Below are 15783 nucleotides of genomic sequence, written 5' to 3' on the forward strand. Positions count from 1 at the left end.
AAATGTGCATTGGTTTCTCTGCTGCAGAGTAGGACCTTCTTAGTTATGTTGGCAGTGCTGTTCTAGGGAGGTTTTTACCTTAAACTGGTTGCTTATATGCCTGTGTATATATTATTTTCAGATCTTGTAACTTCATTCCACTTCCTGTATCTGCAAAAGTAAAATGGCGACCCCACCCACACACATATACATCCAGGCTCTGAAGCAAATAAAGAAAAAATAAATAATGAACAGTCCTCTCTAGTCCATCTTTTGACTGAGACCCCTTGTGGCTGATGAGTACTGATGAGGTCTGTTGCTGGAGTGAAAAAACCAAAGACCCTCAATTGCAAGAGCTTGGAAGGACCTCTACATGATCCTATACAAACCACAAAGATTGTTACTATGCAGCATTATCATGGATGAGCCTCATATAGCCAATGTAGTTACAATGAAAACCAGAGGGAGGAATATTGCTTAAAGCAACTCACTTTTATTGACAGTGTACTGTAAGGCAAGGAAAAAATGTTTGCCAGATTTTTTAAAAAGAAGGCTTGCAGCAAGAATGATCTGCAGTTCAATGTATTATTGAACTGTCAAAGATACTCTCTTTTATAAATCCAATATTTATCTTTTTATTATATATATAAAAGCTCAACTTAAACAAGCACAAAACAGAACAAAGTAATGGATTTGCCTATGAAGTTTTGTTGATGGTTCATGATCTAGTAAACAAGAGAATGCACATACTCTTTTACAATAGAGTTACAGTTGACTAGATTTAAACTTAAATATACCCCAAAACACATAAACCCCCCACAAAATACAGATGTGTTCAATATAATTATTTTTGAAAAAAAAAAATCTAAACCATGTTCAACCATATACTGGGAAAAACATTGACAGATGCCAAGAAAGCTGTATTTCATGGCCAAAACTGATTTTGCATTTTTGGTGAAGGCATCTGTGTGTTTCCACTTTTGTATTCTGACCACTTGGCCAGAAAAAATTGCAAAACACTGGCTTTTGTCTGCTTTTGAAAGGATATCTTTTTGAAGTGGTGATGTAAATAAACTGTGAGCCTCTTACAAGATCTCACATCAGGCCATGTTAGAGCAAACTATCATTTCCATAGGAAACAATGGTAACAGAAAGGTCCCAGCTATGCTATAAACCTAGTCAGGGGCCAAGCAACAAAATCTGCAACCTCTTAGTTCTTCCCTGAGGGAAGGGCACAATTTTACCCCACATTTTTTGGCAGCCTTAGATTCTGAAACTAGCAAACACAGTTGTGTTTTGTGGCTCTCCTTCTCCACCTCCATATCCGTATAGCACTGGCCTTTCACTGGAAAAGCTTTTATGAAAGCGATAGCTGCTTCTTCACCGGCGATAACGTAGCGCTCCTAAAACAAGTGAAGGCTAACATGTCAAATATGATGTGCTGGGAGAAAAGGGACAAAGGTACTTAGCCACAGCATGGTGCCATGCCTTACCTTTGCAGGCCTGTAGCATGAGCAGTAACATGGGTAAGTAAAATTCTACCTGTACAGGCAAAACTAAATGCATTTTTAAAGACATATAATACAATTTTGTAATTAGAACCCCAACATGCTAATTTTTATCACAGACAAGAAGAAAATCTTACGACTACACAAGAAAAATGGGACCCAATTAAAAGAAGAATAATGACACCACACATATATGTAACCAGTATATGCTGAAAATGAAGCATAAATCCATGTTTTTCATGTGAAAGTCTTCTGCTGGATGCTTAAATGCACAGTTTTTCATGTATTCCCTCCCCCCCATTTTCTCTATGGAAATCAAGCTCTTTGCATAATTAACCAAATCTCAAAGATATTTACATTTTAAAAGCCAATCCTTCACCTTCTGATTTTAAAATGAGTAATCCTGTATCTTGCATATTTTAAAAAAAGATCCAGAGAAAGCTTAGAATTGTAATTCAGTATCTGTACTTAGTAAAAATACTTCCCTTGAACATGAAGTCAGTGCTGACCTCTTCAGGTCATTTGTGAATAATAAAATTTTTCTAAAGAAATGTTACTATGTACGAACTGAGGAAAACAGAAGAAATACATTACCCCTGTATTGTAAAGTGTTGCCATCTTAAAGTATGATAAATGTTGAAGGAAAACACAGAAGTGTATATATCAGATTTTCATTATGATTCTAGAGAACACATGAAATCTTTAAATGCTCTGTCTGCTAGAGGCAATATAGTCTTTCTGGCTTTGTTAGTACTGCTATAGTATACAGGTTTCTTAGAGTACAGTTAGTACCTACAGAAGTCAAATCTAAAACAGAAGTGTGTGCTACACTTCCTATGGCAGGAGGATAAGCAAAAGATAAAATTTATGATATTGGTTTTAAAGAAATCATACAGCATCTTTAATTCTAAATATAGAAAATTAGATTGTGGTATGACTTAAATGCCTCTCAGATATCAAGAAGGTCCTCTCCACTCTCATCACTCTCCACAGTTAATTGCCTTGTCCACCATTTCTTGACTTCTGATCCACAGGAAGCAGCGTCAGACATGGGATTCATTTTGCATGCAACAGATTTCACAGTTGAACGTCCACCAAAACGGAGGTTGACTGAAGACACTGAATGGCTTATTGGTTTGGGGGCTAGGAAATTAAACACAAAGTTCAGAAAGTTCTGTATTAGAGTAGATCTGCTTCTTGAACATTTTTTGCTTAGAATTGCTAGACTAGGGCACCTTTAAACTGATTTAGTTCAGAAAGGGTAGGACTCTGTTCTAGTATGTTTGTTGGTTTGTTTGTTTGTTTTCCCAGGTCCAGATGTCAACACTGCTCCCACTAATCTGCTGGAAGAGCAGTTTAACTGAGCAGTGCCTCATTTCCTTCTGCTGGGATAACTGATGCAAGAGATCTCTTTTTATCCAGCTAATTGCAACCTAAATGATTTAGGCCACACTTACATGAGCTAACCTGCTGGCAAAATGGTGAAAGTAGTAAATGTGAGGAAGGAAGATGGAGGTGGGGACATGCTTTTCGGAGTGGCAGCTACCTCTAGAAAGTGATACTTTACAATGGCCTAGTGGTTGAAGGCAGTACAAGTTGCTAGTATGGCACTAAACCCCATGTCTAAGTATATAAACCCCATCAATGATCTTGATTATGCTGTTCATGATCTTAAATACCTGTCTTTGCTGGACTGGAAGCAGACTACTTACCTGTCAGCTGTATTGTGCATGGAAATGACCCTTCTTTTTAGGACAATTCACTGAGGAATGTTCAAAACTAACAAAGACCAGATCAGTCTGTGATCTTTCAGCTAAGAAAGGAAACCCTGGGCTATTCATTCTTTCAAGATTTCTCACTTGAAAAATGTATGCAGTTGACTACAGTAGTATGCTTATCCTTAGCATGCTTCCTCTTTCACTCTTTCTCTCTTTTCCAGCAAAAGCTTGATCTTTGCTGCTCAGTGATACTTAAATGGAAATCATGGATTGAAACCTTTCCTTTAAACTATCCTAGTTCTTGGACAAGTACACTGGTAACAAAAGTAGGGTCAATGGTAGTCAACAAGCAGCATGACTGCCTCTCCTGCTTCTGCTTAGATATGACTGGGGTCTGAAGAATGGCAGCCTTTGGGGGCAGCACTCTGATCCAGAATAGGACTAACTGATGAGTAAATGTATGAAAAAGTAAAAAATGTAACCACTTGCACAGGACAATGCTTGAGCCCATCTTCCAAACTTTCTGAATTGTGAAGAAAGGGAGAAACTGCTTTATTCCAACAGGCATGAGGACAGGAAAGCCCTGATGAGGGTGTAAGTGGCAGCCAGGAGGGAGAACTGTGTATCATGAAGACTTTCTTGGCCTTGTTATTGCACAACAGCAATTTGGATGTGGGGACTTTACTGAGAAGCTTTTTCACTTACCTGATGGCAAGCGCCATTGCCCAATTTTCCGCTGAGGACAGTGTCTCCCAGCATCTCCAGTGTCTTGTCTATAGCCACCTCTGTCAGAGAGTGTCGGGCTAAGGAGCTGCTGCTGGCTGCTTGTCTGAACAGAGGAAAGAGAATCTCAGTCATAGCTCCCCTAGGTAACCCTTTCTATTCTGTTTCAAGCTTTATCCATGAATATAAACATAACATATTGCCATTGGTTAGGGCAGCATGCTTTCTGCTCTTTAATACCCCAGAAAACTACTGCTAACAGACAAAAGCAAGAAGGTCATGTCAGCTCTCAATGCCATTTGTCCTATTGAAGGGTATGAAATTATTCTCAGCCTACTACAACCATTGTAGAGAGGAGCCCTTACATTGTACCTTCTATATTCTCTATCCTGGAAGAGCCAGGACTCCTGCTTAGAGGTCCCAGCATGCCCAGTGCTCTCACTCTCAGTGTAAACTCCATTTCAGAATGCCTGGATTGTAAAGCTTCACATCCCCAAGCCTGCACACAGCTCATGCAAGAGCTGAAAGCTGGGGCTGCCAGAGTCGTACAGCTGAGTTTGCCCTTTATGGTGATAGCAAGACAGCTAAATATGTTGGGGAATTTCTGCCTTAGAGCATCTTGCCTTTACATCTGATGGCAAAGACTGAAGCAAAACAAGGTACTGCTTTAATTTTTTTTTTTTTTTCAGTAAAAATGATATGTAAAAAAGAACAAATAAGAAACATGGAAGTTTTCAGAATTTGTTATGAGTAGCTGATAGTTTTCTGGATAACATACCTCTGGCTGTGCACTGTTATCTTGATTAATAGCATTCATATCTTCACTTGGCTGTGTTGTCTCAATGCTGGGAGGATTCAGAAATCGGCTCAACTCCTGCTGTTGGCTCTCTCTTAGGCTGTGGATAATGCTGCACGACTGCTGCTGTTTCTATCAAGGTACAATATGTGATGAAAAAATGTTCTCATTGCTGTGTCACACCAACAGGTTTGATTTTTTTTTTTAAAGCATTCCAAATATTTAACTGAACAGTAAGCACCAGCTGTGGATCCCAGATGCATTGATAAAGATCCACGTATTAGATGTTGCTACTTAAATAAAGTGAATTCCAGCATATTTCTGACCTTTAGGGAATAGACGATGAAATTTATGAACTACGTTAAGTGGAAGGCACATTGCTCAATTGTTGGTTTAAACCTAGAGTTTAAACACATACAAAGTTTTGAATTTATCAGTTAAAAGTTCTTGCAAAGATAAAGAAACCAGGAAATTGGAAGAGATTCATAGGGAATTGCATGAAGGCAATGAAAAAATTCTGATTTCTTTCATGGACTTTCATGGAGTGGGTTGTTAATAAGACTGAATAAAATAGTAGTGAAAACCTTGGGACTAAGTTTAGATTTACAGTACAAATAGAAAAACAAACCTACTACCATTATGATTTTACAAATTAATTTGCTTTTAAATTAAAATAAACAGCACTTAGGAAGGGTTTCAGTTTTTCCTGGGTAGTTTTCAGATGATCCCTCCAGGGAGACTTAGAGAATAACAAGAGAATTTGAAAATATATCTTAACTTCCATAATTACATTCAGTTTATAAAAGGTTCATAGAATGTGAAATTATCTGAACCATATTATTAGAGTGAAATGAATGGCATATTTACTTTAACACAGTGTAGTTCAATATCATAATGAAATGAACAACAGAGTTGAACAAACGCAGAATTGGGAGCTGAGATTAAATTTACTGCCATTATTATTACAGAGGTGAAATCAAAATGAAACTATTTATCATTGAACACTAATGTTTCAGCTGAAATGTATGTTATATTTAAAATGTCCAGGTAAGTATTTTTATAAATTTACAAAGAAAAGACAGATGCCATGATCACGGATCACTATGGAAAATCTCCTATCACAAGAAGTATTTTTTTATAAAACAAAAAATATATGTGTCAAAACCTGGAGTCAGACTCATAGTAACCAAAAAAATTGGCCATCAATGCAACCAGGCTGTGACTTGGTCCATACACCTGCTTTCCATGTAGACACTCTTCTTATTTGCACACATTTGTACGGTAACTGTAATGGGTCACTCAAATGATTTATCTTAATACAGGCTCCATCTGGAGAGTCATCTACAGGTTTCTCATCCACCAGCAGAGGCAAGGAAATTACACAATTACATTCTGTGAGGAGGGATTAGGCTAAGAAGTTCTATTAAATTACATGATTTTTTCTTTATTCCTTTGACTTTGCATATGCATCTTCCTGTTGTATTAAAAAGACAGATAAATTTTGGGCAGGAAGAAAGTTTTTGCCTTCAAAAGGTGCTTATTTTTGTAGCACTGTAGAGCTGTAACAAACAGCACTATTTTTGCAGAGCTGTAACAAACTTTTTTTTTGCTCAGTTAGTAATTGCTACATACTTCAAATAAGTACTACCATAACTCTGATGTAAATGAAGCATAGGGACAGCAGATTCCAGCATTGTTGAGCAGTTCAATTTATGCAACCATTTAGACACTGCTTTAGCTTGACTTACTGCTCTGATTCGCTTTAAGCACTTTTTCAGCCACATTCGTATGGTCTGTTTGGCCACCTCCTCTTCTATGGTATATTCCAGTTGTTCCCTAGCAAGCAGCTCTTCCAGTTGAAGACTTTTTCTGATATCAACAGACCTATATGAAAGCATGCTGGAAGAAACACAATTTATTTAAATGCTGGCGTCTTTGTATTTTTTTGAGAATCAATGCTTGGACTTAAGAACTTAATGTGAAAATACTTAATTCAGGTGTGCACAGTAAATTCACATTTGAAGCTAATGAGATGATTCTAGAAGAGGTTTATTGTGCTCAAAACAAAGACCTTATCACCTATATCCAGCTATCCAGTTCACCACCCCAGATGAACTGCTGAACTGTAATCAATTAGGGCATTTGTGGTGGTTTGGTTTCCCCCCCCACAACTGTTTACACTTGGATAATGTTCCCATTTCTATTTTATTTCTAGTCAGGCTCACTGTCATGTTGCTATACTTGAAGGTACATTTCATTAGTTGGAATAAAAGAGAAACATGTGACTGTAGTTTGTGACAAACCTCCTGCAATGAAAATGTTAAAATTATCTAGAGCTGATTCCCTAGGACCTGTGTCTGCCATCACTAATATTTTTGCAGGAAAAAAAGGGAAATCTAAGTTTTGTAAAACATTTAAATTTGCAGTGCCCCTGTAACTACCAGGCTTGCCTTCTCCCGAGCCTAATGACTACCTGTTAGCCTGGACAGAAACACAGGCTGTTATACCTGCTCTAAAAATGTGAAGAAAATCTCAGGGTACCTGAGCACATCATGAAAAGTGACATCACCACCATTGTGGAGCCGCTCCATTTCATAGCACATGTGCTTAAACAGCAGCTTGTCCTTGTCGAGATCCACCTCCAGCCTGCCTCGCAGAAGCCTCAGCAGGAATTTCACCCGGAAGGTAGGGATTACACCCTGTGTTACATTGCATCATTAAGGGTAAATTATTACTGTGATCTAACAACCAACTCAGACATTCAACTTCATCACTGAGAGAAAAACTATTACTCCCGGTGTATTTACATCACTGTGAACACATTGCTGAAGAATGTGCACATTCAGCCAGTTCTTCAGCAAATTTACAGAAGTCCTTGGGTTATTTGACTCATATACAATGAGAATCTATTAACCTATCGTTAATTTTGCCAGAATTTCTCAAAATTGCTTGGGGATTTAGTTTCCCCATTTGCATTCATCTGTAATTAGAATCATATTCCCAAAGAGCTGTCCTTGTGAAATGGAAATTAAACTATAGTTTAAACACTCTTAGCCATGCCTATAATTTGTTGTAAATCTATGCCTTTCTCTGTGCATCTCTCAATGAACAAGAGAATTTTGAGAGTTTACTGGCTTTTTTAAAGGTTATCTGCTCTAAGAGGCAGCACATCCTGCACTTTTGGTGACAACAATTTCTACCTGTTAGTACAAAATTAAGACTGAAACTATTTACTTCCCATCTGAAACTGTGGTATTCACAATCTTCAAATATTTTTTGTTCTGCTAAATGAGCCTCATCAGAATTATTTTTGCTGTAATGTTCCACATCAGAGAGATTCTGTCAGTGCTGGCAGGATGGATTCAGAACTCTCTATCCCCACGAGTACAGACTGCAGCTTCTCTCTCCAGAACAGACCAACGACTTTCACCATAATGTTGTTCGCATTCAAACCTCAGTGATGTCATTAATCATTCAGATGATGATTTAATCTGTGTGGGCATCTGAGCACTCAGTCTTCCAGATGTTATTCCCATTTCAGAATCACAGAATGGTTGAGATTAGAAGGAAACTCTCGAGCTCACTTTGTCACACCCCTCTGCTTAAGCAAGATCTCCTAAAGCCAGTTTCCCAGGATCAGGTTCAGATGGCTTTTGAATATCTCCAACTGACAAACAGTTCCCTGATGTTCAGAGGTAACTCTTGTGGTTTGGGTTGTGCCTGTTACCTCCAGCCCTGTCACTGGGCATCACTGAGCAGAGCCTGGCTCTGTCCTCTTTGCACCCTCCCTGCAGGTATTTATATACAATTATGGGAGCCCCTTGAGCCTTCTCCAGGATGAACAGTGCTACTTTACTCAGCCTTTCCTCTGAGGAGACATGTTCCAGCCTCCATAATTTTTGTGTCCCTTTGTTGGACTTTCTGCAGTATGTCTGTACCTCTGTGCACAGAAGAGCCCAGAACCAAACCAGGATTGCAGCTGTGGCCTCACCAGTGCTGAGCAGTGCAGGAGGACCCTCTCTGCCTTGGCCTGCTGGCAATACTTAGTCTAATGCAGCCCAGGACACCATTGGCCCTCTTTTCTACACGGGCAAAGGTGGCTCACATTCAACTTGGTGTCCATCAGGGCCCCCAGGTCTTTTACTGCCAAGCTACTTTCCAGCTGGGTGGCCTCAGTATGTACTGTGCAAGCAATTATTCTTCTCCAGGTCCAAGACTTTGCTGAACTTCATGAGGCTTCTTCTGTGAGTCCATTTCTCCAGCCTGTGAGGGCCCCTCTGGATGGCAGCACGACTCTGTGGCATATCAGCCACTCTGCCCAGATTGGTGCCACCAGCAAATCCCCTGGGGGTGCCCTCTGCCACTCTGTCATGTCATTAATGAGGATGTTGAACAGGACTGGAGCCATTACTGACCCCTGGGGCACACAATGAGTTACTGGCTTCCAGCTAGAACCTGTGCTGCCATCATCACCCTCTGGACCTGCCTATGCACTTTTCAGTCCACTTCATTGTCTTCTCACCCAGCCCATACTTGGTTAGCCTCTCCATAAGAATTTTACAGGAGACAGTGCTGAAATCTCAGAAAAGATCTTCTGAAGATCAGACACAAAAAATGGATATGAATCTGTAGACTTCCAAGGGAACAACTCTCAGAGAGCTGTGAGGAAAGTTGCTGCTATATTGATCCTACAAATAGATATGTTTGCTTGAAAATCTGTTATAAGCAATTTACAGAATACAGATTAGTATTTGGAGGACCATGAACAATGTCAGATAATGCTCACTTCTCAAATTTTAACACTAACTGCTCAGAGAATTTTATCAACACACTTTTTTTCCTCCATATTCCTTTTCAAGAAAAACTGGAAATTTACTGTATCTCTGTGCTTATCATCAAGAAATTACTATTTCTTACCTCTCTTTTGTCATCAACCATGTTCCATATAATTTGAAAATGCCTTAGATCATTATAACTTAAAAGCTGATCTTCTTCAGTTGAGTAAAACAATGAGAAATTCTCCACAATGATAGCTGAAAGCCACAAGAACAAAATACACCCTAAAGAAAACCTGTAGTTAACATTGTAACATCTAATTCTGTTGTGCAAACTCCACATTAACAAATGCCTGTATGCTCAGACAAGGATTTTGAATGCATAATATACTGTCTTGCCACATCAATATTTACCATGCTTTTTAAAAGCTGTACCTTAAACTCTGGTGAGATGCCTAATCTAACATCTAAGACCAATTAAGTGAATTCCAATGATATTTGAACAAAGGTTAACTGATGAAATAAAAGCTTAGAAAACAGTGCTCTGTAGGGCAACTCTACTCCACAAATAGAAAATATCTCTTTGTTCCAAAAGCTTTAATTCCCAAACTTCCTGAGATTTAGCATTCCTGTGCCAAAAAAATATATCAAAATCATTATATGCATCCAAGGTAACATTGAAGGTACAAGACAGCCTCATACCTGAGTAGCACAACAGACTCACATCTAAGATACCACATGACAAGATGTACCTTGTTATTAATGTCTATTTTCACTTACCAACAAGCAAATTTAGCATGATGTATGCAATGATGACATAGAAAGAACAGAAATACATAAGAGCACCAGCATAATTTCCACAGTCTGTTTTCCAGTAGGTGCTGTTATCTGGTGTACAAAATGGAGGCTGAACCTTTAAAACAAAAGAAAACAAAGTAAAAAAAAAAAAATAGATTATTAATTTCTCTGCAATCAATATAATACTTAAGACTATTATTTCTTTAAGGCTTTTGAGTTAGGGAATAATACTGTGGGCATTATTGTGGGCAGGCTCTTCCTTTAATAGACAGAAGCCAGGAAAGAGAGAGAGGTATGACAAAGAAGGCTGAGGCATAGATCTTACTACCACACAGAGGGCATATTGTGCATTATGCCACTGTACAGGAACAACCTGGTGCTTTGAAGCATTGTGATTTTCAAAACGTTTCTTCCCTGCTCATTAATTTAAAAAAGGAGAGGCACATGACCTTCCTTGCAATGGAAAGCACAGATAAACATTTACTTGGGCAAAATATAATGACTCAAGGAGGAATTTTGAGGTCATCAAGACTATCATTCACATGGAATGAGCCAAAGTGCAGGAATCAAAGACAAGTTTAATCTGAGAAGACACTTTGCCCCAGTCAAAGCAGAGATAATAGTAAAAAGTGAGTTACTGAAATTTCTGATTTTGAAACCATCTGAAACCATATTTTTGTTTTTAAATCATCTAATTGCCTAGCTCCACAAAATACTATACTGTGAGTATGCAATTTGTGCACCATATCCTTTGAGGAACATTATTTTCTTGAAGAGATAAAGGCAAGCCCAACATTACTTGTACAAAGCTAAGATACTGAAAATAGTTTGAGACGGAAGGGTATCTCTCATTTCTTGTCTACTTATCTCTGGCAGTATTGTGATTACCATGCAGTCATGCATAATTTTGTTCCAGTCTTCTCCAGTAACTATTCTGAAGAGTACAGTAATAGCCTTGCCAGCTGATGAAAAATTTGCATGTCTGTTTTAAAGAAAGAGAGAGAGATTTAGAGAGATAGTTTCACTTCCCCATATTAAAACATTGGCAAAAAAAAAAAAAAAAAGTTTCAATTTCCTACTGTTCTACTATTTTAAACTAAAAATAGTTACATTATTTGAATGAGCCCATTTAATTATTTATTCAATGACTTAAGATACAATAACTGAACTCTAGCTCAGACACAGGTCTGAGTATTTTAGTTCATTTTATCAGAGAGCTAAAGAAAACTCAAGGCCAGATCCCATTTCCTGTCTCCATTTTCTTTTGTGATGATGACTGGGAAATCTCCAGCAAACAGGCAGTTCAAAGAACTGTCTCCTTTCTGTATCATCCTGGTATATGGATCCTGTTTCTGGGTGATGCCAGTAAGATGCAGTAGGTACACTGTGTTTCAGCATCTTGTGGGCTAGCACAGTACTGCTTTGAAGCATATTTCGGCTGGCATAATGAAGAACAGCTCTCAGGCTGCTCTGGGTTGGCTCAAGTGTCATTTGGTCCAATGCACAAGGACTGGAAATATGGCTCAGTGTCTCCTACCAGAAATCCTGTTAAGAACTCTTCAGCCAGACCTGCAGATCTGTCTGGTTTTTACCACAGATAAACGTCTCTAGCAGAATGTGATTTCTTCAGGCTATTAAAGAACATCCCTGTGAGGTGGGAACTCCATACTGTACCTGTTAATGTTCTCTCCATACTTCACTGTACCAAATAACACCACTCCAGCAAAAGCATAACAAAGAAGCAGTAAGAACATGCCCACTATGATGAAGAAACTCTTGTACATGCTGACAACCACAGTCAGGAGAAGCATTTTTAGTGTTACCTGGAAAGACAGAGAAAAAGCAATCCATGACAACATTCAGGAAAGCAAAGATAAAACAGAGTTCTTGAACTTGCCATTTTGACAACAAATCCTTTAGATACATTCATTAATGGATGAGCTCAGTAAAATGGTACATTATGAATGTGATTTGAACTGTGTGTGCTTTTTACTTGTTATAGACATCAGCATATCTTTCTCATTTACAAGGTCAAGATTTTGCTCCTCAAAAAGTATATGTAGGATAATACAGTGTAGGATATTACAGTGATGGTACAGCATAAGCTTAACTATAATATTCTAGGATCAGTATTCTCCTGAAGTATCAGCAATGGCATTGCAGGAACAGTGGTGCAGCAAACTACTTTGGGCTTATCTGAAAGTGATCTTCAGAGCTGTTAGATAGAAACCACAGATACTGCAGCCCACCTAAAGGAATACTTTCATGTATAGACAAAGAGATTTCATTAAGATCAGTACAGCTTCTTTAAACTAGTAATTTCTCATGGAACTTTGTGAAAGACCAGGGACACCCTTCAGAAGCCTTCCAGTACCTAAGTGAGGTGACAGAGCTGGAGAGGGACTTTTTAAAAGAGCATGTAGTGACAAGGGCAAATGGCTTTAAGCTGAAAGAAGTTAGGCTTAGATACTGGGAAGAAATTCTTGACTGAGAGGTGGTAAGGCACTGGACAAGTTGCCCAAACAAGTGGTGAATGCCCCATCCCTGGAAGTGTTCAAGGACAGGTTGAATAGGGCTTTGACTAACTTGGTCTAGTAGCAGGAATTTGGAACGAGATGATCTTTAGGGTCCCTTTCCAACCCAAACCATTTGCTGAGTCTAGGACTCTGCAAAGTTGGCTAAAGAACACAAAAGGAGAGCATAATTTTGAAAATTTCATAGGCTGTGATCCTTGATAATAGACATTACTTTCCAATGCATGTATATTTTACATTTTACTCTTGATAAATTCTTTGCCATAGATTGTTGTAACACTCTTAAATACTTTGGATATGATAAAAAATTCCCTTTAATGGGACTGAGGGTGTAATTTTTCTTTATAATCATGCCAAATTCCTGCTGACCTTTAGTCATTACATTGCATCAGGATGGGTAAATTAGTGAAACTAATACAGCTGTTAACATGAAAGTACAAAAGACTAGATTAAAACTTTGAAAAAAAAATTTAGAATCAATCAGAAAGCTTTGAAGGCAATCACTTGGTCTGGCTGCAGAGGAGAAGTAAGAATTTTCATTTGACTTCCAAGGCTCTACAGGCTCTGTGTAGTTTGATTAAAAGAAAATTTTTATTTTTACTGAACAAACCCTTTGACTTCCTGTTCTTAACCCTGGCAACCTAGTACAGCAGTTTTTCCATCACATTTACTTTAATATGTCAGACTTCACAGAAAATACTTGGATAGTCTAAGAAGTTCTACAGCAAGGGAATGCAGTGTCACCACTGTTAAATAAATGTGTTTGTTCTCTGCTTGTGCTTATTCTGCCAGTCTACTCTCAACTATAACAGAGGAAATCTGAATGCAAAGGAAATGTAAACTTGAGAAGTGACTTGCTTTGTCACCATCCCAGTGTTTCCAGAAGAACCAAAATTGTTTTTAAATTGAATATAAATCCTTTACTGTGACAAGACGTACACTGTAGAGACAAAAGACACAGACCTGCACTCTGGAAAAAGAAACTTTTTAAAGAGAGCACTATCATAACAAGATGAGTGCATTCAACCACCACTACAATAGTCTTGCAGCAAAAACAAATAAACAGCATGCCCACCACACCTCACTGAAATGGAAAGGGCTGAAAGTAGCACATTATATCTTAAGAGTTGTAGAGAGCATTTTTAAAAGCTGTGTTATTGCAGCTGCACTTTGTTTTCTGAAAAAATTCAGCTTTTCCAGTAACCATAGCACTATTATACAATCTACTTAAAATCCTGACATTTTAAAGACAGCATGTAAAGTTGCAGAGTGATGTTCTGCTGTTTAAAATCTTCTTTTTTTTTCCCCCTTAGAAAACAGAGCCTTACAGAATTTGCAAGAGAGATGCACAGCATCTAGTCTTTTAATCTGTACATGAGCACTGCAATAATTGTAGCTCCTAATTTATACTCACATGCTTCCCACAAATGGAGAAAAATCTGAAGACAATTACACATGCCCCCATCATGTATGTGTATGCATTCTGGAAGAGAAACACAAAAGACTTAATACATGGTTCTCCAGGAATCTCTTGATTTTTTAGAGAAATCCCCATATGAAATAAAAGAAATCATAAACTATGAGCAACAATATAAAGAACACAAACCCAACCTCCCCGCACATCAAGCCAAAAACCCTTCAGTTCTCTATTAGTTATGTCCATCATGCCCACTGTACTTGTCCAGGAAGCTGCTGGATTACAGAAACTCCTCAGGCCTTCCAAGCTACTTAGGAGCAGGGAAAAAAACTGTGAATGCCAGGGCAAAATGACTAGTCACACAGAACAGGTTTTCCTTCAAACAGAACTTGGGGCAAACAAGAGAGAATCCTACAGACATTATAGTGTTGTGACTTTGACAACTTGTGTCTCCTTTTCCCATAAATAAAGAAACCAAGAGTGCAGTAAAATTAAAAAAAATTGGTGTGAAATGGAGAGCTGATTCCTCCCCTCTCTCCTTTATGTCTCCTTGAATTAAACACTGCCCCTTAACCAAAACCAGTGGTACAGAATCATTGCTGGGTTTGGGAGGGTTTCTATTGTTCAGCAGTTTTGAACTTCCTTCTTCCTTCTTCCAGTCCTCTGTTCCTATTTGTATTCTGTGCCTTGCCTCTTTCTTCCTTCACAACCTTTGTTAGCAAGGGCTCTCACTCTCTTCAGTCTCCTTCCTTTTCTCACTTACATCCCTCCTAAAGACTTGTTTCCTATCATATTTACAGATTCTAACTTGCACCAGTAACACAATTTTTGCTCAACATGATTGTCCAAGACAATGATTCATTCTTCGTAGCATCAAGCTCAGTTTCAGCCTTATTAAACTCTCAAAGATTTATCTGGATATATGGCAGCAATCCTTCTGCTGGTGCTTAAAGATAAAATCATTCTAATTCCTGGAACTGCATTTTGTATATCTTACCAGTAAGGCAAAGTGAAGTATGACCCATATAACTCCAAGAGATGTCACCAAGAGATCATACCGATTTCTTCTGCTTTGCCAGAAGCCAGAAGGTGACATGGCAATAATCTTCATTGTGACCTATGGATAAAAGCATTTCTCACTTGTAATGAAGAAATTATTATTCCTTGCCATGAGATTCTCTTCCATTCTCCAAAATGTTTGATTGGGTTCATTTTATGAAATAATTTCAAACAACAAGGGGCCGATTTCTCCCCAGCTAAATATTCCCATGTGGACTAACTGGATAATATTAGCTTCCCTTAGGTGGAGGAAAACTGGTACTTGTCTAAGAACACAGATGACCAAGACCAACAGATGAGCAGCATTCTGAATTATCTCTCTGTCTCCATCAAATATCAAAGGCAGGAGTGCAGCTAAGCACCTCAGACTGAATGCTTAATGTATAGATTGCTGAGGTGAAGGTGGGCCTAACATAGCTTGAAGTTAAACAAGTTATGTCAATAATATGTAGCTAAAAAAGGTAGCAGTATCCTAG

At 38.4% G+C, this 15783-nt stretch overlaps 1 protein-coding gene across 1 annotated transcript in view; it reads right to left on the bottom strand.

Moving 5' to 3' along the window:
• Positions 1–454: 454 nt before the first annotated feature.
• NALCN (sodium leak channel, non-selective) overlaps positions 455–15783 on the bottom strand; it is a 222972-nt gene continuing 207643 nt past the window's right edge. The window contains exons 35-45 of the mRNA XM_056500515.1: positions 15246–15365; positions 14246–14314; positions 11972–12120; positions 11186–11279; positions 10280–10412; positions 9642–9757; positions 7266–7423; positions 6473–6623; positions 4707–4856; positions 3911–4034; positions 455–2630 (exon numbers count right to left, since the gene is read on the bottom strand). Coding sequence (XP_056356490.1) covers positions 2437–2630; positions 3911–4034; positions 4707–4856; positions 6473–6623; positions 7266–7423; positions 9642–9757; positions 10280–10412; positions 11186–11279; positions 11972–12120; positions 14246–14314; positions 15246–15365 — 1458 coding nt within the window. The 3' untranslated portion in view covers positions 455–2436. The remainder of the gene's footprint in view (positions 2631–3910; positions 4035–4706; positions 4857–6472; positions 6624–7265; positions 7424–9641; positions 9758–10279; positions 10413–11185; positions 11280–11971; positions 12121–14245; positions 14315–15245; positions 15366–15783) is intronic.

The sequence above is a fragment of the Oenanthe melanoleuca genome, chromosome 1 (assembly GCF_029582105.1).
Source record: "Oenanthe melanoleuca isolate GR-GAL-2019-014 chromosome 1, OMel1.0, whole genome shotgun sequence".
Classification (NCBI taxonomy): domain Eukaryota; kingdom Metazoa; phylum Chordata; class Aves; order Passeriformes; family Muscicapidae; genus Oenanthe; species Oenanthe melanoleuca.